The following is a 26,574-nucleotide window of genomic DNA, read 5'->3' on the forward strand; positions in this document are numbered from 1 at the left end:
GGGGGGAGGGAAGAAGTTTGTACAAGCTTCGAACGGGGGAAGTTTGTACAAGCTTCGATCGGCTACAGTACAGTCTGTGGTTTTGAACATGATTGCTCTCTGTTCAAGTAGCTGTTGTCTGAGTTACTGCAGAGGAGCACAAAGCACACTAGTCCAAGAAAAACAAAAGAAGTATAGAGAGATAATATGGAGAATTGATAGTACTGCTAGCACTGCATGTGCCCAGCACCGGGGGTGACTTGAGGTAAAATAGAAGTCTCTCTTGCTCCTTAGAAGATGACAGAATGCACAGTGAAAATGTTAGAGTTTTCATCTATATTCTTCGTAGCTGTCTATTTATCACCACAAACTGATGCTGGCACTAAGACCGCACTCAATGAGCCATAAGCAATCAGGAAAACGCTCATCTAGAGGCGGTGTTTCTAGTGGCTGGGGACCGTTTTACCTCATTTCTACCAGCATGTTACATATGCAACCAGAGGGAAAACAACTCTAGACCACCTTCACTCCACTCACAGAGACACTTACAAAGCTCTCCCTTGCCCTTCATTTGGAACATTTTACCATAATTCTATTCTACTGATTCCTGCTTACAAGCAAATATTTAAGCAGGAAGCACCAGTGACTCGGTCAATAAATAAGTGGTCATATGAAGCAGATGCTAATCTACAGGACTGTTTTGCTATCACAGACTGGAATATGTTCCGGGATTTTTTATTTATTTCAACTTTATTTAACCAGGTTAGACGAGTTAAGAACAAGTTCTCATTTACAACTGCGACCTGGCCAAGATAAAGCAAAGCAGTGAGACAAAAACAACACAGAATTACACATGCGATAAACAAACGTACAGTCAATAACACAATAGAAAAATCTATGCACAGTGTGCGCAAATGTTGTAAGATTAGGGAGGTAATGTCACGGGATTCTTCTGTTGAAGGAGAGGCGGACCAAAACGCAGCGTTGTTATTGTGATACATCTTTAATGAAGATGATAAATGAACAATATACAAAACAAGAAATGTGAAAAAAACAAAAACAGCCCTATCTGGTGTAACAAACACAAAGACAGGAACAATCACCCACAAAACCAAACATAAAACAGGCTACCTAAATATGGCTCTCAATCAGAGACAATGACTAACACCTGCCTCTGATTGAGAACCATATCAGGCCCAAACACAGAAACAGACAAACAAGACAGCATTGGCAGCAGAGAACTGGAAGGAAAGGCGGCCAAAGAACTCCAGCCACTTTAATAATGGGAATTGATGGGAAATGATGTAAATATATCACTAGCCACTTTAAACAATGCTACCTTATATAATGTTACTTACCCTACATTTTTCATCTCATATGCATACGTATATACTGTACTCTACATCATCGACTGCATCCTTATGTAATACATGTATCACTAGCCACTTCAACTATGCCACTTTGTTTACTTTGTCTACATACTCATCTCATATGTATATACTGTACTCGATACCATATATGTCTGTGTCAGTTCGCCAAGCTTACCAATGTATGCTGCTCTGTACCATCACTCATTCATATATCCTTATGTACATATTCTTTATCCCCTTACACTGTGTATAAGACAGTAGTTTTGGAATTGTTAGTTAGATTAGGAAGAGGACTGGCCACCCCACATAGCCTGGTTCCTCTCTAGGTTTCTTCCTAGGTTTTGGCCTTTCTAGGGAGTTTTTCCTAGCCACCGTGCTTCTACACCTGCATTGCTTGCTGTTTGGGGTTTTAGGCTGGGTTTCTGTACAGCACTTTGAGATATCAGCTGATGTACGAAGGGCTATATAAATAAATGTGATTTGATTTGATTTGATTACTTGTTGGTTGTCACTGCATTGTCGGAACTAGAAGCACAAGCATTTCGCTACACTCGCATTAACATCTGCTAAACATATGTGTATGTGACAAATAAAATTTGATTTGATTTGATTTGAAGAAGAAATTGGCTTTGGGGATGACCAGTGAAATATACCTGCTGGGGGTGGGTGCTGCTATGGTGACCAGTGAACTGAGATAAGGTGGGGTTTTACATAGCAAAGTCTTTGGCAACGAATATGAAGCGAGGGCCAGGCAACGAGTGCATACAAGTCGCAGTGGTGGGTAGTATATGGGGCTTTGGTGACAAAACAGATGGCACTATGATAGACTGCATCCAATTTACTGAGTAGAGTGTTGGAGGCTATTTTACAAATGACATCGCCAAAGTCGAGGAACGGTAGGATAGTCAGTTTTATGAGGGTGTGTTTGGCAGCATGAGTGAAGAATGCTTTGTTGCAAAATAGGAAGCCAATTCTAGAATTAATTTTGGATTGGAGATGCTTAATGTGGGTCTGGAAGGAGAGTTTAGAGTCTAACCAGACACCTAGGTATTTGTAGTTGTCCACATATTCTAGGTCAAAACCGCCCAGAGTAGTGATGCTGGACGGGTGGACAGGTGCAGGCAGCGATCGGTTGAAGAGCATGCATTTAGTTTTACTTGCCTTTAAGAGCAGTTGGAGGCCACACTTGCACAGTATCCAAAGAAGGGCCAGAAGCATACAGAATGGTGTCGTCTGTGTAGAGGTGGACCAGAGAATCACCAGCAGCAAGAGCGGCTCGGCTTGCAAACTATTATAGACTACAAAGGAAGCACAGCCGAGAGCTGCCCAGTGACACGAGCAAACCAGCCGAGATAAATTACTTATATACTTGCTTCGAGGCAAGTAACACTGAAACATGCATGAGAGCATCAGCTGTTCCGGAAATCATGCTCTCCGCAGCCAATGTGAGTAAGACCTTTAAACAGGGCCACATTCACAAGGCCGCAGGGCCAGACGGATTACTAGGACATGTACTCCAAGCATGCGCTGACCAACTGGCAAGTGTCTTCACTGACATTTTCAACCTCTCCCTGTCTGTAATACCAACATGTTTCAAGCAGACCACCATAGTCCCTGTGCCCAAGAACACCAAGGTAACCTGCCTAAATGTAGCACTCGTGCGGCAAGCGGTGCGAAGTCTAGGTCCAACAGGCTTCTAAGCAGCTTCTATCCCCAATCCCCAATCCAGCTTCTATCCCCAATCCATATGACTCGTGTACATCTAATCAAATGGCTACCCAGACTATTTGCATTGTCCCCCCCCCTATTTTATGCTGCTGCTACTCTCTGTTATTTTATATTCATAGCCACTTGAATAACTCAACCTACATGTACATATTACCTGAATTACCCTGACTAACCGGTGCCCCCATCACATTGACTCTGTACCAGTACCCCCTGTATATAGCAGATTTTTAAAAAGGCGTCAGAAGTTTGAAATTTGAAATTTCAGACTACAAAAATGTTCATTAATTATATTCCACATAATAATTCACATGTCCTATTGCTGCAGGATTTTGGCTCAAATTAAGATCCTACGTCTGTAATAATGATGTATTTGCTCTCATAGAATGGGGAATGACGCTTTAGCATTGGACAGGTTTGTGTTGTCTATCCATGAGAAATAACATTAACCCATGTCACAAACAGTCATCAGAACAGACCAGCAGTAGGAAACCCAAGGTGACCACACACAATGACCTCAATATGGTGTGAAAATATGTCCAGGGGAGACGTGCTGATACCTGTGTGTGAAACTAGAACAGACAGCAGTAGAAGTGAGCTGATGGGACGTGTGGAATCTGTTTGTTCTGTTTGTTCTCTCTTTCCTTCCCCTTCGGCCCTGGTCCCTCTTCCTCCTTGAGGCCTCTGCTCTGACCTCAAACTTCTGAAGCTCCAGTGGGGATCTGGATCCTAGTGAGATCCCACACTGTACACAGAGTACACTGAGCCTGTGCCAGTGTCCCATCGCGCCATCTGGCATTTGAGGTCACAGTAGGTGGACAGCCATATGGGGCTCAGTTGGCACCGCTTGTAGTCAGTAACCAGCCAGCAACCGCAGGGTGCATGTGACGTGTCTAGTGCAGTAGTGCCTATGTAGAGGTTAGTTGTATGCCCGCTTACCAGTTGCTTGGGTACTCTTGCTTACAGCTCGCTGCCGCCGGCTAGCCCTTGTGGTGAATTGGGGAGCAGCTTCATGCACAAGTCTGCCCTTGTTGGTACAAAGCCTCTTAATGACCAAGACTCCTGTCGGGCCTCCTCGCGGCGCCACATGTTAACTGGTTGTCTTGAAACTCCAGGCTAACTGGCAGGGGATCTCGGAGCAGCAGTTGGCCCCAGCGATGCATCTGTGTGGACATGTCCTAGTAGCCATCAACCACCATCCCGCTGCCTTGTGCGCTAGTCTGGTACAACAAAGGCTAGGGGAGCACACCCTGAGAAAAAAGCAGCGTGCTGGCGACGCGCGGTAGGCAGATGCCGACAGACTGGTGTTCCGGCAGCCTCCTTGAGCTGTGGAAGATACTGGTTGTCCTTGCCACTGAAATTTCACCTTCCTGCAGTGAAGTAGTGCTGTTGGGGATTGCGCACCCTCAGTGTCACTTTAAATAACTTATTTTGCACGGTTATCCAATTCTGACCTCGCTGAAGCCATCAACCAGCCATCAACCGGAAACCGGACTAAAGTCCGAGTTATGGTTTCTGGTGATGGGGCAGGATTGAATGCACCGGGAGCCCTTAATCAGACCCTTACAAGCCAGCTGCACAGGGCTATGATTGGACTCTACAGTCACCAAAGGATTCATCGTTAACTCAGAAGTGGAAGTCATCATCGAATACGATGGACTACCATAAGCAAGTCAGTAACCTAGCAACCGAGGGTTATGTTGGAAACGTGAAAATGATACTTAAAATGAATACTTAAAACAAATATTCACAGAGACACACAAAACATTCACGTGCGCACGCACGCACGCGCACACACACGCACACACACGCACACCACTGGCCTACCACTGTACTGTATGTGTACACATTCCTTTGTAGACTGTGCCAAAGGCGCTTGCTTAAGTTCTACCCCATTGAATCCATCTTGACACAGAGATCAGAAAGTTTCTGGCAAGTAACCGGCAATTTGCTCCTTGGTTAAACACTTGGAAGTCAGAAACCTTCAAAAGATGCATCAAAGGGAAATTACTGCTGACAAAGACAGGGTGACCGCAGGCGGGAAGAGAACATCCATCTCAACCTTGGAGGCTTTAAAGAACATGCACAGTCCTGGGTGCAAAACGTCTGGAGTGTGTAATTTGAAACAGCAAGCAATATATATATTTTTTTAATTTCTTCATTGATATTAACTGGCTTTGTGACAAGACTCTCTGTGTTATGCGAGAGTTTGGCCTGTTACAGGTCCAATGTAGCTATTTTTATCTCAATATCTCTTGGTAAGAATTAAGTAAGTACCCTGCAGTGATTGTTTTCAATTAAAATTGCAAAAAATAAACAAAAATAGCTTCTTAGCAAAAAGTAATTTCTTAAGCAAGAATGGGGGGGAGGGGGAAATTGTTATTGTCAGAGAGATTTGGAACTCTCTTGGTTATTGGTCTATTATCTCATTTAAACCAAAAATACTCCATCTATTATCCCATCCCACCAAAAATACTCCATCCCACCAAAACAGGCTGAAACAGCATTATCATAATTTTTACAATTTCATAGTATTATTCCATCCTCATATGTTGGAAATACAGGATATATAAAACACAGGAAATCATGTTTTTGACTGCACTGGGACTTTACCTTCTACTGCACCTACAGAAACAGAGCTTCGATGTACTGTACACCACTTTTCTGCTTTTACTTAGCCCCTTGAGGCGATATAAGAGAAACACTCTGTAAACTGGTCATCTCTGTATACCCGTCGCAAGACCCACTGTTGATGCTTATTTACAAAACCCTCTTAGGCCTCACTCCCCCCTATCTGAGATATCTACTGCAGCCCTCATCCTCCACATACAACACCCGTTCTGCCAGTCACATTCTGTTAAAGGTCCCTAAGGCACACACATCCCTGGGTCGCTCCTCTTTTCAGTTTGCTAGCGACTGGAAGAGCTGCAACAAACACTCAAATTGGACAGTTTTATCTCAATCTCTTCATTGAAAGACTCAATCATGGACACTCTTAATGACAGTTGAGGCTGCTTTCATGTATTGTTGTCTCTACCTTCTTGCCCGTTGTGCTGTTGTCTGTGCCTAATAATGTTCGTACCATGTTTTGTGCTGCTACCATGTTATGTTGCTTCCATGCTGTGTTTTCATGTGTTGCTGCCTTGCTATGTTGTTGTCTTAGGTCTCTCTTGTCGTGATGTGTGTCTTGTCCTATATTTATATGTTATTCATTTTTTTATTTTAAATCCCAGCCCCCGTCCCCGCAGTAGGCCTTTTGCTTTTTGGTAGGCTGTCATTGGTAATAAGAATTTGTTCCTAACTGACTTGCCTAGTTCAATAAAGGTTCAATAAAACATAAAAAATAAAATAAAAAAATACACAGAAATACAACCCCAATCTGTATGTGGCCTCAAATCACTGCCATACTCCCTCCTGTACGCTTCTGTTTACCATATCTATTTTGGCAGGAGGGTGCTTATATCAGACTAATGATAGGTCAAGGTATCGAGTTGTGATTGATATCTGGAACCTTTTCTCTCGTGCTGTAGATCAGTGCTACATTATCTGAGAGAAATAAACAAAGGCAATTGACAGGCGAAGTGACATCAGATGGGGAATCTGCAGGCCTAGTTTTCTGTTTCCCTGGTGGGAGATTATCTGATGGGACACTCCACTGTCTGATGATCTATTTCACAGAACCCCAATCCCTCTCACTGTTTAGTCCAGTGGGGACATAGGTACAATAGAGTACAGTAGGTGTTCAGTGTATTGAAATGAGATGTTTTCTCATCACAGGTACCATAAAGGGACGTTCTGCGGCATGTAAATGTTACACTTGAAACCCTTCATCATGTGATGATGTAGGTTTGACAGCCGCTTACTCATGCAAAAGTATTTTCGCTTTGCTACCACTGTGAGAGCATCAATCAACCATTCTTTGGTCTGCTTTCATGATCTCAAATAAGTTGCCTGTTATCTCTCTGGTAGAGAAGGACGGTGATGAGGGACAATGTGTTCACTAAAATGTGCTATTCTAAAGAACACGACTATAAGTGTGCCCCCTGAATGTGTGCAAGAACACCACATAATTCAATGGTAATACATATTTAATTTGTGGCAAATTAGCTAATAATGACCTGCTCGCTAACGCCAACTATGTAGCTACCTGAAATAGGGTATGAGAGAACACCCGTCATTCTGATTAATGGGAAATATGAAGAAAAGGCCCAAGCGCACCCAGATGGCCCAGTTACTGGTACTTGAAATCAACTAGTGGTTGACCAAGATACTAACTTATAGTAGATTCTTGGCCCAGCTCTCCAGACTGTGATTCTTGGCCCAGATCTCCAGACTGCGTCTAGAGATGGAGGGTGTTGTACCCTGTGCTCACTCCTGTGGTGGAGCAGAGCTGAAGGATGCATCGACCTTGCCTCAGCTCGGCTGCAGTCTAGGGACGATGGTGGGTGATATAGAGGGACAAGTGTGAAGGAGGCAGGGAGGATGGGATTATCTCTCCGCTGTACCACAGAGGATTGGGCTCCAAGTTGAGCCTCTCCGCTGGCCGGGATGTATCAGTGTCGTCAGGTGTGCTTAGACGATTACCCATGGTGCCGTGCAGATCCGTGGCTGGCTGGCAGCACCCACTGTGGGGCATCCACCTTCTCACGCAAGACCACAGCCAGAGAGAGTGCCTCCCTATAACTCACCATCTATCAACTCCTTCTGTTCCTGCTTCTGCCTGATGAATACACTGACCTTATCTATTCACTCATGTCTGGTATTACAGTGTAGGACTCAGACCAGTTCCAGTATGATAAAGACTGCCCTGCCCTCTGTGGATGATTGACGTTGTTCTGGCCTGAGGTTTCTCCTGACCACCAACCTGATCAAGATCAACTCTGGTCCCTAGTTATAAGAAAAGTAACCATTCTGTCTTACTTACAGAGTGTAGAATCATGCTCCTGTTGCTGATGGAAATGGTATTGGCGCAATCTCTGGCAGGCCTCTTGTACAAATATAACAAGTCCCCTGTGTTGGCACTAAATAAATAATTTTGAAAACAACCAAATGTTAATTTAAACATGCAATATATTCAGTATTTGAGTCTGAATTTCACAAACTAGAGCTCTCCCAAGGTTTCTTAACCAGTTGCAACAGGGCAGAGTGTTCCCCTTTTAAGCCCTCCAGTATACAGAGACAGAGTCATTTGCTTTTAAGGTGCCCTGTCCCCCTTGGGTCACACAAGACCTTGCATAAATGTTCGACAAGTCTCCAAAGTTACCGTTTGAATACATTTCTCAAAGTATTCTACTCAGTCTGGGTAAACTAAGGCGGCCAAGTACTCACAACCCTAAAAGCCAATTAAATATGCGTTCAGAGTGCATTGTGTTTTCTAAAAGAACATCACAGTAGGTCAGACATTTGGCTTACAAATAGGAGTGTGTACAAACACATACACAGACTGTGGAAAATGTGAGTTTGTTTATGTGATCAGAGTCAGCAGACTAGTGTGCTTAACATCTCAGCGGGCAAAACTGGTTGAAAAATGACCTAATAACAAGAAACTAGTTGAAATGACAGGTCACCCCAGATGAACTGAAGATTTTAATCTATACACTTATAGATCTTTATGTAGGGTGTCCACCTACTCTGCTCAGTGTGGGTGAAAACCAGCTTTGGTGATGACATTTCACTACCTTATGTTATAAAATATATTTTCCAAGACAAATAGGATTATTCATGTTCTGAATTGTTCAAAAGCATATCCAAAATGTCAGATTTCGTGACCTAATATATCCGTTAGTAAGCACCGGGCTCTGTTGACAGAACGGTGACGCTTCTTCGCAGCAACTTTTGAGGATTTCATGTGAGGTGTTCAAAATTATTTCCGCATGTCGCAAAAAGCTAAATTAGCATGACATGAGCTGAATTGAATGTAAAAGGCTTTGAAAATAAAAGGCTTGCTGTATGCACAGTGCTCCATTAAAATTTCAGAGATACTGTCATGTTCACTGTCTTCAAACTCCCTATCATAGATGAGCCAAAGAGCAGTGTGCATGTAATTCCACATCTTTTAATAAAGTGAAACTTTCACCAAAAAATAAAATAAATAATTACCCACAACATAGGTGGGAAAAAGGCTGCCTAAGTATGATTCCGAATCAGAGACAATGATAGACAGCTGCCTCTGATTGGGAACCACACGCGGCCAAAAACGAAGAAATAGAAAACATAGAATGCCACCTAAATCACACCCTGACCTAACCAAATAGAGAAATAAAACGGCTCTCTAATTTCAGGGCGTTACAGATACCCTTGTTTTTGTGAGAAGCCTTCTTAAAGGAACAGGACATTCTCATTAATATGAAGTGTATACTAAAATGTCATGTCTCAAAATCTATCGTATCTTTTCATTGTTTTATGTCCTGTGGATTCAAGAAGGAAGATGAGGTCAACGGGAAAGTGAGTCAAAAAGCCTTTATTCTCGCACAGCATCCAGCCTAGCTGACGTGATGCTGTACAACTTGCTTACTTCAGTCACCCTCATTTTTGCCATCCTGCAAGGGTAAAAACCCCAATCAATTTGAAGACCGATTATGAGACATGACGTTTGGACCATCGGTTTTCTTAGAGGATTATCTACACAATTAACATATTATTTTACCCATTGGCCAAAAAATGCATTTTTGATTGGACAACCTTCTTTATGCCTACCAGTATTTGGCCTCTAAAAGAATTAGTGCTCAGGTTTAATGGTGCTTTGGCAGCTGGGGCCTATAACTAGATCCATTCCACACCTTTCCAGGGTTATATGATTTCCATTTGTCATTTGAAGGACTTCCCTGAGTGAGCTTTAATGCTGGTGATAATGAATACTGCAAGAGAAGAAATGGACATTTATGTTAATAATCTGGATATTAAGGCAGTAAATATTTAAAACACACATCAGACAGTTTTTGCAGGAGGCTACACATTTGCAGAGAACTATTTTCAATACTTTCTACTGTACGATACAGCTCTGTTTTTCAAGTTAATTTCCAGTCATTAAGTTATCTTCACAACACTGACTAGAGGGCATGAGAAGTTGACTTCGAGATCTCAACATGTTCTTCACAAGGTATTCACGGCATCCATTTGATTTGTTCTCGTTGAGTTGTGCCAGTAGACTTCCACCTAAGGCACTCTTCCCACTCAACCGATTCTGGCAGCTGAGATCTTTACAAGATGAAAAGAGTTTGTCCTCTCACCATCACCCTCATCTCTTGCCTCCCTGGGATATCTATGTCTTGTTAGTGGGCTCTGTCAGTGAGAATATGAGAGATGGACTGTAAGCCAGAGTTTTTACAATTACTAGCATGAACGCTTAGGCCTACCCTTTGACATACATAGAGTATGCTTTCACATATGACCTCAAGGCAATTCTACTTTCATATTAATGTATTTGATGAGCTAAGGTTATTTTGAACAATATATTCCCTTTCAGCATTGCTTTTATAAGTTAGACCACAAGGTTGCTTATGATCCGACTACATCAGAGCTCTCCAACTGGTCCTGGAGAACTACTGGTTATCTGGGCTTCATTCCAGGCCTTCAGTAACACACCTGATTCAGCTAATCAGTTGACTGAAGACCATAATTATGAAAAATATGAAAAAGTATGAAGAATGTATGCAATCACCTCTGTAACTCATTCTGGATAAGAGCATTTGCTTAAATGACAAATCTTTCTGGAATATAGACAGTGTGGGGCTATTATCAGTAGCTGGCCTGGGAATCCCTGTAGTGAGCTAGTGTGTGATTCACCTCCCAGGTAAAGGGAACTTGTACAGTTGGATTATTTTAAGAATCTAGGACGAGGATTAGGTTTGGCCTTTTAATCCTTAAATCCATGGGCTGCACCCACTGATGCAGAATCATGTAGGGCTTGTTTAGTGGTTCTATAGTCGTGTAGTGCTTATTTATCTGACATCACAGGCTACTGCATAATGAGAGTTGGCTAGAGGAAAAGTGAATATTGAGGCGTGCAGCTGTAGGCTTACTCACCTGTTCTATTTACAGAAACACCACTGTAGACCGGTTAGTTCCGCGAAGTCCATTGCTGTTAAATCCCAGGTTGTTCGTGTTTTCTTTCTTTGCCACGTGTCTGGGAAACATTGAAAATTAGTTAGCTCTTTATTTGAATTGTCTAATATCTTGCTGTAAGTGCTGCTGCAGCAGTGATATACTGTAGCTGCTAAACAAGGTGGAGATAATCTAGAGATTTACCCAAAGTTGATTTAACTGGGGATCGATATCAGCTCATGGTTATTGTCGACTTCATCACACTATTAACTTTATCTGTGCACTGACAAGATATGAGAGCAATAGATTATGAAGAACCTCCTGACGCTGCTATAAAAAGCCATTAAGTAGCCATATGTGCCTTCGCTTCAAGGATGTAGTTATCTGCTAGACACAGGCACCAGATACTGATTGAGATTTTGATTGTAGCTAATAATTAATGTCTTCATGCTACTCGGCCCAGGTTCCTTGGTCCTAAAGCTCCACTTAAGAAATTACAGCGTGAAGTTGGGATCCCATCGGCAGTACCACCTGAACCTTCAAAATGACTTCCTTGGTCTGTACTGACTCTTGACAATGTATTTTTCCCCTTCAGGATCACCACTACAGCAGCTTGTATGATGGACCTGAGACGATATCCGCTGGACGAACAAAACTGCACACTGGAGATAGAGAGCTGTGAGTGTCTATCTTTCTCGCTTTCATTTCAACTCCATTACATTTCATTTGATCTATCTTCCTCACTCTAAATTCAACTCAATTACATTTCAGTTGATCTATCTTCCTCACTTTAAATTCAACTCAATTACATTTCATTTGATCTATCTTCCTCACTTTAAATTCAACTCAATTACATTTCAGTTGATCTATCTCTCTCGCTTTCAATTCAATTCAACTCACTTCAATTTTATTTGAATTGATATGAATGGGAAACAACCTGTGCCAAACCAATGGTCTGTACTAGTACTGTATGTATAAGGAATCCACAAAGTTGAAGACACAACTTCAAGCAGTTACTATAACACAATAATATCTCAAGCATTGAAAACTACTCATGGACATGTCCAGTAAATGAATCCTCATGAGGGGAAATGAATAGTGTTTCCTGTCGGTAGATTTGTCAGTGAAACCTAAATCACCCAATTCAAGAATACTATGTTGCATCACTTCAGAAATTCAGGGATTTCTGCATTACAATGATGTACAGATATTAAGACAAAAAGCTGCCACGGTCTACTTTATATGCTGCTTTTTGAAAAGTGTACTCCTTTCTCAACAGCTTGGTAAATGCTTTAAGGGCTTTCATTAACCTTTAAGGGGCAGTGCAGGTAAAAACTTGTTTTATATTTTGATGACATTTTTGCACTATGAGGTCGAAATAACACTGGAATTATGAAAATGATAATAATGCCCTTTTGTTTAAGAGCTGTTTGAAAGAAATGCCTGGAATTTCAGCGTGTTCAGGTGGCATGGAACCTTTGGCCTACGTCATGACATCACTATGTGATCTGATTACAAAAGACAAATGACTGTGCATATGGGTAAAGAGGATGGTTTAGAGTCCACCCATCAGCCAATCTGTATATGTAAATATCTCAGGGAAATTAACAAGAACAAATACTTTGGAGTTATTTTAATTAAATAAACAGAGTGTTTTATTAGACATACAGTGATTTAAAAATACAATTACAAAGACTGCATGGGGTTTTAATACATCTAATTTAGTCATTGACATTAACATTAATCACTTGAATAAATCTAAATAGAAAACAAATGTTTCAATAAAAAATATCCGTTATCATCTTCTCCTCTTCAATGAATCTACAATTTGAGATGTCACGCAACACAAAAGCATGAGGTAACAGCACTACGTTTGCATTATCCTAATATGTTCACCTTCATCTTGACAGAACCCAAGAACATTGTACAACCAGTGAACACAAATGGCCTAGTAAAATCTAATTGTGACCTGTTTTGACTTTGTCAGGTATAGATTTTGGGGAGGCAAACGCTAGTTCCAGTGTGATCCTGGACATGGCTCAGTGACTGAAGGCATTACAGCCAGGGACAGAGAGCCTCACAGGACACTTAGTTATTCAACATTGAGCTCTATAACACATAGCCTTCCCCTTCATTTTAGTGGCTGACTTATTGCTTGGCACAACAGTGACAGTGTGAAGCGAATATGTAATGCATCTCTCCCTGATAAAGTTTTTTTTAAAACACCTGAGGCCTCTCCTGTTTCATCTGTGCTGCTGGATTCAGAGTTGCTGCAATGTGACGTGGGCTCTGGCTCTGTAGACCCGACACCTTTGTGATCTGATGTGCTGCCTTTCCAACTTGGCAGCCGTCCTGGTCTATCTTGTCCTTATTCCCCTCTTCTCTTTCTCTTTATCTCCCCCCATATTTCTCTTTATCTCTCCCCATATTTCTCTTTATCTCTCCCCATATTTCTCTTTATCTCCCCCCATATTTCTCTTTATCTCTCCCCATATTTCTCTTTATCTCCCCCATATTTCTCTTTATCTCCCCCCATATTTCTCTTTATCTCCAGCCATATTTCTCTCTCTCTTTCTCTCTCTGGCGTGTTTTCTAGGGAGCATGACAGGTTGATTGCACCTATCTCCCTTAACCAGCTTTGACAGTAGAAGCAGAACTTTCAAGTGTTTTTTATTTTATGTCAGATTTTCATCAAATTCAAATTAGTTGTGTAATTGTTTTGGACTAAAACGAAATAGCTGAACCTGATTTAATTAGCATCCTTTAAATGCAGAATATGACGTTTTCCAGGAAAGGTTATTGTTGCCGCATCGTATTGCAAACAAAACCCCCCATTTATTATAATTATTCAATTACCATACAAAGAAGCATTGATATAACATGAATCATAATGTTCTTGTTTTGTAACTTGTAAAGGTCTGCTGCCTATTGAATAAAACAGAATAGGAGGGAAGAAACATACTCAAAGGGCATGTTGTAAATCCCAATTAAAAGTCCCCTAGGAAGTGGGTGTTGAAATGGGAAATAAGTTGCTGATTAAGTAGAATTTTATAATTCAGTTCGGCTTTAAAATGACTCTTGAAAGTTGTAATAGTAGAATGGACAAGAAATTGGGTCGTGCATCATCAGTTCCTCTTGTCATGTTAGTCCTTGCATACCTAAGAGACCTACAGTATTTCTAACTTGTCGGAAATGTCCAGATAAACTAGCCCATGACAGTTGTTTAGTCCGTAGTTATTGTTGTAATTTTTTGTCCCTCAAATATCACATGAATACACTTTAGATGTATAGAATGAGCTTTAAAACTGCAACATTTTCTTTGCATCCCATGACAAAATGTGTAAAATTGCAGGAAATTATCTTTAAACCTGCTAAATGTTCTCCACCAACAAGAGGGGTGTGAACAGTTTGTGTCATGAACAGTGCTTGTGCCCATAGAAATGGACGTGGCGTGTGCCAAGGGGGCAGGGGGCGAGCGGTATGTTCCCCAATGCTGGAAGGGGGGGGCCCTAGTGAAAAAGTGTGGGAATCCTTGCTCTATACCAGAGCACCAAGGAATAAAATAAATATAGTCAAACGTTTCCATTTTAGTCATTTAGCAGACACTGTCATCCAGAGCAACTTCCAGTTAGTGTGTTTATCTTAAGAAAGCTCGGTGGGACAACCACATATCACAGGCATAGAAAGTACATTTTTCCCAATAACGTAGTTATCAGTAGAGTCAGAACTAGAGGGAGGGGGGGCTGGTTAAGTGTTTATTTTTCATTTTTATATTAGGTGAAACAGTCCTTTATCCTAGTGCCAATAAGGCTGATGAATGACAATCACTAGCAGGTCCAGTGGGCTGGCCTACACTTGACAATGTAGTTGACAATGTTCTGATGTGTACAATGTGTTTAGTAGTGTACCATTGAATCACCTACTGTAAGAATCACACTGGTTGTATTTATTGTACACAGAGCTGCAAACAACATGTCCCCGTGGGGATAATAACATTATTGTCGTATCTGTCTGTTTTAGGCATGCATGTGTTTGGAATATAGTCTTTCAGCTCCATGTAGATGTGTATTTTTCTTTATCCCTGTCAGAGCTGATGTGTTGCTAGTTCAGACGCCTTCTGACAATATCACAACGTGTCAGATGAAAGCCTTGTCAGGTTCAGAAGGAAGGAGGGAAGAGAGGATAAAGCCTCAGAAAGTTTGACAGGATAAAAGGAGTCCCATAGATAGAGTATAAGCCTACAAGCAAAAATAACTATTCAACACTTCTGTGTAAATTACTTTAATCATTAGTGTGAGCACTTAATATGCACGATACAATTAGTGTGATGCAGTTATTTAGTCTCCCCTTCTATAAATTGTTCCAGTTATAAGCCCTTCTGTCTTCATACTAATATGGTTGTAATGAAATACATCATTGAGCGGACTTGTTCCCTCCTGGGAATAGGAGTGTGATGAGATGAGACTTGTGCCCTCAAGGTGGACAGTGGAAGCAGTTATTTTGAATAGTCTGCCTCTCCTCTATGTGGCTCATTGCTGGGCAGGGACACTAATGTGTCATTTAAGGGAAATGCCTTTTTCATGGAATCATGTGTTAAGTGACTTTTGTTGTCTAACTGTTGTTTTTACGTCAACACAACAACACATTATGTCTAGCAGAGAGGCCGTGTGTGGCTACTTTATATTAAAGAACAACTGACCCATGTCACTGCACAGTGCTGGGTGACTTTCAGTAATATTGCATGAGGGTTAGTTTATGACCTTAAAAAACACCTCCTGTCAAGCTACATTTGTTGTGTTATTTCTTCCCAGCTTCTCTATAATGTTTGCAAATCTGGGCTGTAGTACAATAGGCCACATAACCTGTATCTAGGAAGTGAAAACCTTGGACTGCATTATTCAACCATGTCAAACTCAAAATGTTATAGTAGTTACGTAGTATAGTACATGCTCATGAATTTCACACACACCCAGTACTACATTAGTAAAGCATACTGTATGGACTAGTCCACTGTATAAATCGTGCTGCCAGATGTATAGAATATACTTAACTCACACCTTCTGTAATACACTCAGCAAATAAATAAACAGGCCTTTTTTTTTACGCTGTTGTCACAATGAAACTCTCATCTAAGCTCAAAATTCCACCAAGTAATAGTTCCATTTTCTGCACCAGCAGTGCACAACGTAGGGAGCGTCACTGCTATCAGATCCTATTTTAGAAACCACAAATGTCCTCTGGGGTCTGAGCAGTTTGTACACTGGAGTTTTTTCTGCGCCTTAGATCTTCCCATCACAGCTCCTGCAGGTTTGCCAACCAGCTGAACTGAAGACAGCTCGCTGCGCGCTGTCGGACTTTAGAGACACTTTTAATTGGACACCAGGAATACGATTAAAGTAACTTTGAACCTTGGGTATGAAATATTAATTTGAGTTATATTTTAGAGGAACCTCTCAAGCACATGCAGGGGAAAAAGTGTCAGTTGTTTGAGACTCTGACTCTGATTTTCCTGTACTCTCTCCAGTTAAATTTGAAAAGAGCAGCAGACCTTCCCATGCATTAAGTCTGAAACGTGGCTCTTAAATCACCCGGTGGAGCCCTTTGATGGCATTTCTGAAACTCTCTCTGACTCAATGTATATTTTACAGACTTCAATTAGGCTTGGCCTTTGCTTTTGGTTTACTTTTCATTTAAGTGTGATGATGGTGTATTCATGTATAAACCAAGGGATGTGTGTAACTCCTAGCATAAAGCAAGTTTTAATTTGTTGGAGGCCACAGGTTTCCCATGAATCCTAACTGGAAATCCATCTGTGTAACTCGATAGGAATATATTATTTACACAGTTTCCAAGTGAAGCACACCTCTCAAGTTAGTATTTGGCCCTAAGAGCAAACCTCCAGGATTCACTTGTCAATTCGCTCAAATTCTACACAATCTAACACTCAATTCATGCAAATATGTACAAAAAGTATTTCAGCAGATTTAGTGTGTTTCTGCTCATTTTTGGTGTGGCTTAATTAGTAGGAAATGACAACATTTTTGGTGTGACTTAATTCATAGGAACATACTTTTTGGGGAGACAATCTTCGGGATTTAAAAAAAATAGTTATTAGAACAATGCATGATGGGCAATGGTGTTCTACACTGCCTTTTTTGTGTCCCACATTTATTCATATAAAAAACAAACGTTTTAACAACCTAATAATGTTAATCCACCAGGTTGTCACCGAATATAATTATAATATAATAGTAGCCTTACATTTTTTTGTATTTTATTAATGCCAATACTGTTTTCTATGCTTGTTTTCACTTACTACTTTGGGATACTGGTGCACTTGTAGTCAGAAAGGCCCATTTTTCATGTAGGCAACAATAGGCCTACATGATTTTCTTCATAACGTATTTCATATTTCATGGAGCCCACATTACAACATTTTCTTCATAACGCATTTCATATTTCATGGAGCCTACATTACAACATTTTCTTCATAACGTATTTCATATTTCATGGAGCCCACATTACAACATTTTCTTCATAACGTATTTCATATTTCATGGAGCCTACATTACAACATTTTCTTCATAACGCATTTCATATTTCATGGAGCCCACATTACAACATTTTCTTCATAACGCATTTCATATTTCATGGAGCCCACATTACAACATTTTCTTCATAACGTATTTCATATTTCATGGAGCCTACATTACAACATTTTCTTCATAATGCATTTCATATTTCATGGAGCCTACATTACAACATTTTCTTCATAACGTATTTCATATTTCATGGAGCCCACATTACAACATTTTCTTCATAACGTATTTCATATTTCATGGAGCCCACATTACAACATTTTCTTCATAACGTATTTCATATTTCATGGAGCCTACATTACAACATTTTCTTCATAATGCATTTCATATTTCATGGAGCCCACATTACAATGGGGATGGGGATGCATTTTTATGATGGAAGATTATAATACACACCATAATACACAAACACTTACACACATATACACACACTCACTTTGTTTGTTCTCATATTATAGCCAACTCTTTTGTATGAATTATTTTTGATAAAATATGTGTTATGTATTCATTATCTTTAACTGGTTAAATGTTTGTAGTTTGCATGTTTCAGTAATGATGAACATGGTTAAATAGTTGTAAATCTCTGCTTGATTCAGCTTATATTTATATTTATTTGGCATTTTTATACATATTCTGTATTTCCACTGAAGAAATAAATAATTAATCAACCCACTATTGTAAATAAATGGACACTACCTGTTATAAAATGGAAATTGCTCTCCGTAAATAAATGGACACTACCTGTTATAAAATGGAAATTGCTCTCCGTAAATAAATGGACACTACCTGTTATAAAATGGAAATTGCTCTCCGTAAATAAATGGACACTACCTGTTATAAAATGGAAATTGCTCTCCGTAAATAAATGGACACTACCTGTTATAAAATAGAAATTGCTCTCTGTAAATAAATGGACACTACCTGTTATAAAATGGAAATTGCTCTCCGTAAATAAATGGACACTACCTGTTATAAAATGGAAATTGCTCTCTGTAAATAAATGGTGAGACATGTTCAGTCTGAAACCATGTGTTTTACAGCCCTGTAAAAACAATACAAGTTATATCACCTTAAAAATGGTTTATTTACAACCAATGGGGTATAAGATATTGGTAATAGTGGCATGGGAGATTGTGAAATTAATGAAATACCCTAAACCTAAGCTGTTTTCAATGTCAGGAGAAATTTCCAATGCGACATGCTCAGTCTGAAGCCATTCGGCTATGGGTTTCACAGCCCTATAATAATGATACAAGTTATACCACCTTAAAAAGGGTTTATTTACAATCTCTGGGGTATAACATGTTGGGCAAAGTGGTTTAAGAGAATCTGACATACAACCCCTAACTTGAGTTCAGCCTTCGCCAATGAGAAACAAGAGGGGTCTAGCTTCGTCCTTCATGACTGTGAAATGCCTCAATTCTAGGCCATAGAAAATCCTACATCCATCTCATTAGATCAGAACATGATGGAACAACAGTGATTCATATTACTGGTTTGCATCCTAAAAAAAGGCTAGTTGTGTTTTGCTGCGTAACACACTTCCATTATTTGTCTACCCATATGATGTGGATCATTGTCAGGTCATTAGATGTATAAGCTTCCGCAACAACATAACACCATGGTTGTAATAACACTTTAAACAGGTCGTTTCTAAATCTGTAGAATGTGTTTGTTGAGGGTCCACACTGGTAAGTTGACTTATGCAAATTAGACAGTCACAGAGGCTTTTCTTCTGAATAACTGGTCAGAGCATAGTACTTTCCATTCAGCTTCAGGCAACTTTGATGTAAGGCTTGATCACACCTGTAGTGACTACTTCTATCTGTCACACCCATTGTTGCTTATCAATTGTTCACTAGATATATCAATGTAACTACACCCAACACAATGTTGAAAAACAGAATGCTTTCAACCACTAGATATCATAACTAGACGTGAGCTGGAGGTGGTCCCAATGCTGCCACCAATGTAGCAGAAGAAAGTGAAAGCTGCAACAGGGACTCTAACCAGGGCTCATACGTGGCAAAGTGAGCTGTAATAGCTGTTGTCATGAAAGCCCAGTAGGCCTCTGGGCAGAGACAGTAGGTATACAATGCTGGCATATGCCTTGTTACAACAGCCTAAGTATATAGCATGATTGACACAACCGTAATAATCATCATGAAACGGCCTTGGTAGTGCCATAAGTGTAGGCCAACGTAATTCATTATTTTACATGAATCCTGTTTAACGGCATTGATATGGATTAATTGGTCAGAGTCCAGACTCGTTATAGTGGCAAATACCATGCAGTTGCACCAGGGGAATTTAAACCAAACAGATTTTTTTCTACAGGTCTTCTGTTTCCCTACATGTATTGATTAATTAATTTCCCATCATGAAAAGGTGTCCCATTCCCCAATCAAATACCTTCATTGATACCACACACACACAAATAATACAGTGTCACGGATCCCTCTGGAACTTGCGCAAACCTAGCCCCAATTCCCACTATTTGTATTTGTATACAGTTGAAGTCAGAAGTTACCTTAGCCAAATAAATTTAAACAAAGTTTTTCACAATTTCTGACAATTAATCAGAGTAAAAAAATTCTTGTTTTAGGTCATTTAGGATCATCACTTTCATTTAAGAATGTGAAATGTCAGAATAATAGTAGAGAGTGATTTTGTCACGCCCTGGTCGAATATTGTGTGTGGCATGGGGTTTTTGTATTGTGGTGTGTTTTGTCTTGGGGTTTTGGTGTGTATGTATTGGGATTGTAGCTAGTGGGGTGATCTAGCAAGGTCTATGGCTGTCTGGAGTGGTTCTCAATCAGAGGCAGGTGTTTATCGTTGTCTCTGATTGGGAACCATATTTAGGCAGCCATATTCTTTGAGTTTGTTGTGGGTGATTGTCCTTAGTGTCATTGTTCCTGTCTGTGTTAGTTTTCACTAGTATAGGCTGTTTCGGTTTTCGTTACGTTCTTTGTTTTGTAGTGTTTGTGTTTTAGATTCGTGTTACGTTTTTGTTCATTAAACATGGATCGCAATCGACACGCTGCAGTTTGGTCCGACTCTCCTTCACCACACCTAGAAAACCGTTACAGAATCACCCACCCTAAACGGACCAAGCAGCGTGTCAACAGGCAGGAGCAGCCCAAAGAGGAGATGCGCAATAAGGATTTCTGGACATGGGAGGAAATCCTCGACGGTAGAGGACCCTGGGCTAAACCAGGGGAGTGTAGCCGCCCAAAGGTGCAGCAGGAGAAGAGGCAACAGGAGCAGCCCAAAGAGGAGGAAGAACTGGACAGTAAAGGACCCTGACCCTGAACTGGAGGCGGCGAGAGCGGAGAGGCGCCGGTGTAAGGAGGCAGCACAGCGACTCGGAAGGAGTCAGTCTGCAAGGAGCTGTCAGTCTGCAAGGAGCTGTCAGTCTGCAAGGAGCTGTCAGTCTGCAAGGAGCTGCCAGTCTGTAAGAAGCTGCCAGAGCTGTCAGCCCACATGGAGCAGCCAGAGATGTCAGTCTGCATGAAGCAGCCAGAGCTGTCAGTCTGCAAGGAGCTGCATGCCAGTCTCAGTCTACAAGGAGCTGCCAGTCTGCAAGGAGCTGCCAGTCTGCAAGGAGCTGTCAGTCTGTAAGGAGCCGCCAGAGCTGTCAGCCCACATGGAGCAGCCAGAGCCGCCAGTCAGCGTGGAGCAGCCAGAGCTGTCAGTCTGCAAGGAGCTGTCAGTCTGCAAGGAGCTGTCAGTCTGTAAGGAGGCGCCAGAGCTGTCAGCCCACATGGAGCAGCCAGAGCCGCCAGTCAGCGTGGAGCAGCCAGAGCCGCCAGTCAGCGTGGAGCAGCCAGAGCCGACAGTCAGCATGGAGCAGCCAGATCTTTCAGTCTGCCCAGCGCCACCAGTGCCGCCAGTCTGCCCAGCGCCGCCAGTCTGCCCAGCACCGCCAGTATGCCCAGCGCCGCCAGTCTGCCCAGCACCACCAGTGCCGCCAGTATGCCCAGCGCCGCCAGTCTGCCAGCGCCACCAGTGCCGCCAGTCTGCCCAGCGCCGCCCGCGCCGCCAGTCTGCCCAGCGCCGCCAGTCTGCCCAGCGCCGCCAGTGCCCCCAGTCTGCCCAGTGCCGCCAGTGCCCCCAGTCTGCCCAGCGCCGCCAGTGCCCCCCGTCTGCCCAGTGCCGCCAGTGCCCCCAGTCTGCCAAGCGCCGCCAGTCTGCCCAGCGCCGCCAGTGCCCCCAGTCTGCCCAGCGCCGCCAGTGCCGCCAGTCTGCCCAGCACCGCCAGTCTGCCCAGCTGGGTCAGTGCCGCCAGTCTGCCCAGCGCCGCCAGAACTGCCAGTCGGCCAGGAAGCCAGTGGCCAGGATCTGCCAGTCAGCCAGGATCCGCCAGTCAGCCAGGATCCGCCAGTCAGCCAGGATCCGCCAGTCAGCCAGGATCCGCCAGAACTGCCAGTCAGCCAGGATCCGCCAGTCAGCCAGGATCTACCAGTCAGCCAGGATCCGCCAGTCAGCCAGAATCTTCCAGATCTGCCAGTCAACCAGAATCTTCCAGATCTGCCAGTCAATCAGACTCTTCCAGAACTGCCAGTCGGCCAGGATCTGCCAGTCGGCCAGGATCTGCTGAGACCACCAGCCAGCCAGGATCTGGTGGATCTTTCTACCTGCCTGAGCTCCCTCTCACTCCTGAGCTTCCTCTCACTCCTGAGCTTCCTCTCACTCCTGAGCTTCCTCTCACTCCTGAGCTTCCTCTCACTCCCGAGCTTCCTCTCAGTCCCGAGCTTCCTCTCAGTCCCGAGCTTTCTCTCAGTCCCGAGCTTTCTCTCAGTCCCGAGCTGCCTCAGTCCCGAGCTGTCCTTCAGTCCCGATCTGCTCCTCAGTCCAGTGGGGTTCTGGGTGAGGACTACTAGGCCATGGTCGGCGGCGAGGGTGGACTATCCAGGGACGCAAGGAGAGGGGATTAAGACATTAACTGAGTGGGGTCCACGTCCCGCGCCGGAGCCGCCACCATGGACAGACGCCCACAAGGACCCTCCCTATTATTTTGAGGTGCGTTCGGGAGTCCGCACCTTAGGAGTTCTGTCAAGCCCTGTTCGAAGTATTTTGTGTTTATTTTCATGTATTGGGTCAGGCCAGGGTGTGGCATGGGGTTTTTGTATTGTGGTGTGTTTTGTCTTGGGGTTTTGGTGTGTATGTATTGGGATTGTAGCTAGTGGGGTGATCTAGCAAGGTCTATGGCTGTCTGGAGTGGTTCTCAATCAGAGGCAGGTGTTTATCGTTGTCTCTGATTGGGAACCATATTTAGGCAGCCATATTCTTTGAGTTTGTCGTGGTTGATTGTCCTTAGTGTCCTTGTTCCTGTCTGTGTTAGTTTTCACTACTATAGGCTGTTTCGGTTTTCGTTACGTTCTTTGTTTTGTAGTGTTTGTGTTTTAGATTCGTGTTACGTTTTTGTTCATTAAACATGGATCGCAATCTACACGCTGCAGTTTGGTCCGACTCTCCTTCACCACACCTAGAAAACCGTTGCAGATTTATGTAAGCTTTTATTTCTGTCACCACATTCCCAGTGGGCCAGAGGTTTACATACACTCAATTAGTATTTGGTGGCATTGCCTTTAATTTGTTTAACTTGGGTCAAACGTTTCAGATAGCCTTCGACAAGCTTCCCACAATAAGTTGGGTGAATGATGGCCCATTCCTCCTGACAGAGCTGGTGTAACTGAGTCAGGTTCATAGGCTGATGCACGCTGGACTGTCCATTAATCATGGTACTCCATTCTGCTTGTTTGTTTTATCTGTCGGCCCCGTTGCCTAGTCAACGCCATTTTACCTGCTGTTGTTGTGCTAGCTGATTAGCTGTTGTCTCACCTACTGTTTTAGCTAGCTTTCCCAATTCAACACCTGTGATTACTGTATGCGTCGCTGTATGTCTCTCTCAAATGTCAATATGCCTTGTATACTGTTGCTCAGGTTAGTTATCAATGTTTTAGTTCACAATGGAGCCCCTAGTCCCACTCCTTATACCCCTGATACCTCCTTTGTCCCACCTCCCACACATGCAGTGACCTCACCCATTACAACCAGCATGTCCAGAGATACAACCTCTCTCATTATCACCCAGTGCCTGGGCTTATCTCCGCTGTACCCGCACCCCACCATACCCCTGTCTGCACATTATTCCCTGAATATATTCTACCATGCCCAGAAACCTGCTCCTCTTATTCTCTGTCCCCAACGCTCTATGCGACCAGTTTTGATAGCCTTTAGCCGCACCCTCATACTACTCCTTCTCTGTTCCGCGGGTGATGTGGAGGTAAACCCAGGCCCTGCATGTCCCCAGGCACCCTCATTTGTTGACTTCTGTGATCGAAAAAGCCTTGGTTTCATGAATGTCAACATCAGAAGCCTCCTCCCTAAGTTTGTTTTACTCACTGCTTTAGCACACTCTGCTAACCCTGATGTCCTTGCCGTGTCTGAATCCTGGCTCAGGAAGGCCACCAAAAATTCAGAGATTTCCATACCCAACTATAACATCTTCCGTCAAGATAGAACTGCCAAAGGGGGAGGAGTTGCAGTCTACTGCAGAGATGGCCTGCAAAGTAATGTCATACTTTCCAGGTCCATACCCAAACAGTTTGAACTACTAATTTTGAAAATTACTCTCTCCAGAAATAAGTCTCTCACTCGCCTGCTACCGACCCCCCTCAGCTCCCAGCTGTGCCCTGGACACCATTTGTGAATTGATTGCCCCCCATCTAGCTCCAGAGTTTGTTCTGTTAGGTGACCTAAACTGGAATAGTCTTAACACCCCGGCAGTCCTACAATCTAAGCTAGATGCCCTCAATCTCACACAAATCATCAGGGAACCCACCAGGTACAACCCTAACTCTGTAAGCAAGGGCACCCTCATAGACGTCATCCTGACCAACTGGCCCTCCAAATACACCTCCGCTGTCTTCAACCAGGATCTCAGCGATCACTGCCTCATTGCCTGTATCCGCTACGGAGCCGCAGTCAAATGACCACCCCTCATCACTGTCAAACGCTCCCTAAAACACTTCTGTGAGCAGGCCTTTCTAATCGACCTGGCCCGGGTATCCTGGAAGGACATTGAGGATGCCTGGTCATTCTTTAAAAGTAACTTCCTCACATTTTAGATAAGCATGCTCCGTTCAAAAAATGCAGAACTAAGAACAGATACAGCCCTTGGTTCACTCCAGACCTGACTGCCCTCGACCAGCACAAAAACATCCTGTGGCAGACTGCAATAGCATCGAAGAGTCCCCGCGATATGCAACTGTTCAGGGAAGTCAGGAACCAATACACGCAGTCAGTCAGGAAAGCTAAGGCCAGCTTCTTCAGGCAGAAGTTTGCATCCTGTAGCTCCAACTCCAAAAGGTTCTGAGACACTGTGAAGTCCATGGAGAACAAGAGCACCTCCTCCCAGCTGCCCACTGCACTGAGGCAAGGTAACACGGTCTCCACCGATAAATCCATGATTATCGAAAACTTCAACAAGCATTTCTCAACGGCTGGCCATGCCTTCCGCCTGGCTACTCCTACCTCGGCCAACAGCTCCGCCCCCCCCGCAGCTCCTCGCCCAAGCCTCTCCAGGTTCTCCTTTACCCAAATCCAGATAGCAGATGTTCTGAAAGAGCTGCAAAACCTGGACCCGTATAAATCAGCTGGGCTTGACAATCTGGACCCTCTATTTCTGAAACTATTCGCCGCCATTGTCGCAACCCCTATTACCAGCCTGTTCAACCTCTCTTTCATATCGTCTGAGATCCCCAAGGATTGAAAGCTGCCGCAGTCATCCCCCTCTTCAAAGGGGAGACACCCTGGACCCAAACTGTTACAGACCTATATCCATTCTGCCCTGCCTATCTAAGGTCTTGAAAGCCAAGTCAACAAACAGGTTACTGACCATCTCGAATCCCACCGTACCTTCTCCGCTGTGCAATCTGGTTTCCGAGCCGGTCACGGGTGCACCTCAGCCACACTCAAGGTACTAAACGATATCATAACCGCCATCGATAAAAGACAGTACTGTGCAGCCGTCTTCATCGACCTTGCCAAGGCTTTCGACTCTGTCAATCACCATATTCTTATCGGCAGACTCAGTAGCCTCGGTTTTTCGGATGACTGCCTTGCCTGGTTCACCAATTACTTTGCAGACAGAGTTCAGTGTGTCAAATCGGAGGGCATGCTGTCCGGTCCTCTGGCAGTCTCTATGGGGGTGCCACAGGGTTCAATTCTCGGGCCGACTCTTTTCTCTGTATATATCAATGATGTTGCTCTTGCTGCGGACGATTCCCTGATCCACCTCTACGCAGACGACACCATTCTATATACTTTCGGCACGTCATTGGACACTGTGCTATCTAACATCCAAACAAGCTTCAATGCCATATAACACTCCTTCCGTGGCCTCCAACTGCTCTTAAACGCTAGTAAAACCAAATGCATGCTTTTCAACCGATCGCTGCCTGCACCCGCATGCCCGACTAGCATCACCACCCTGGATGGTTCCGACCTTGAATATGTGGACATCTATAAGTACCTAGGTGTCTGGCTAGACTGCAAACTCCCCTTCCAGACTCATATCAAACATCTCCAATCGAAAATCAAATCAAGAGTCGGCTTTCTATTCCGCAACAAAGCCTCCTTCACTCACGCTGCCAAGCTTACCCTAGTAAAACTGACTATCCTACCGATCCTCGACTTCGGCGATGTCATCTACAAAATTGCTTCCAACACTCTACTCAGCAAACTGGATGCAGTTTATCACAGTGCCATCCGTTTTGTCACTAAAGCACCTTATACCTCCCACCACTGCGACTTGTATGTTCTAGTCGGCTGGCCCTCGCTACATATTCGTC

General features: G+C 43.2%; 1 protein-coding gene across 2 annotated transcripts in view; it reads left to right on the forward strand.

The window, feature by feature from the left end:
* LOC118390684 (gamma-aminobutyric acid receptor subunit beta-2-like) overlaps positions 1-26,574 on the forward strand; it is a 114,029-nt gene that overhangs the window by 59,717 nt on the left and 27,738 nt on the right. For both annotated transcript variants that reach the window (XR_008147315.1, XM_052529472.1), the window contains exon 5: positions 11,713-11,795. Coding sequence is in view for 1 of the 2 variants with exons in the window: in XM_052529472.1 (XP_052385432.1) it covers positions 11,713-11,795 (83 nt within the window). In the remaining variant the exon portion in view is untranslated. The remainder of the gene's footprint in view (positions 1-11,712; positions 11,796-26,574) is intronic.

Source organism: Oncorhynchus keta, chromosome 11 (assembly GCF_023373465.1).
Source record: "Oncorhynchus keta strain PuntledgeMale-10-30-2019 chromosome 11, Oket_V2, whole genome shotgun sequence".
In the NCBI taxonomy this organism is placed as follows: Eukaryota; Metazoa; Chordata; class Actinopteri; order Salmoniformes; family Salmonidae; genus Oncorhynchus; species Oncorhynchus keta.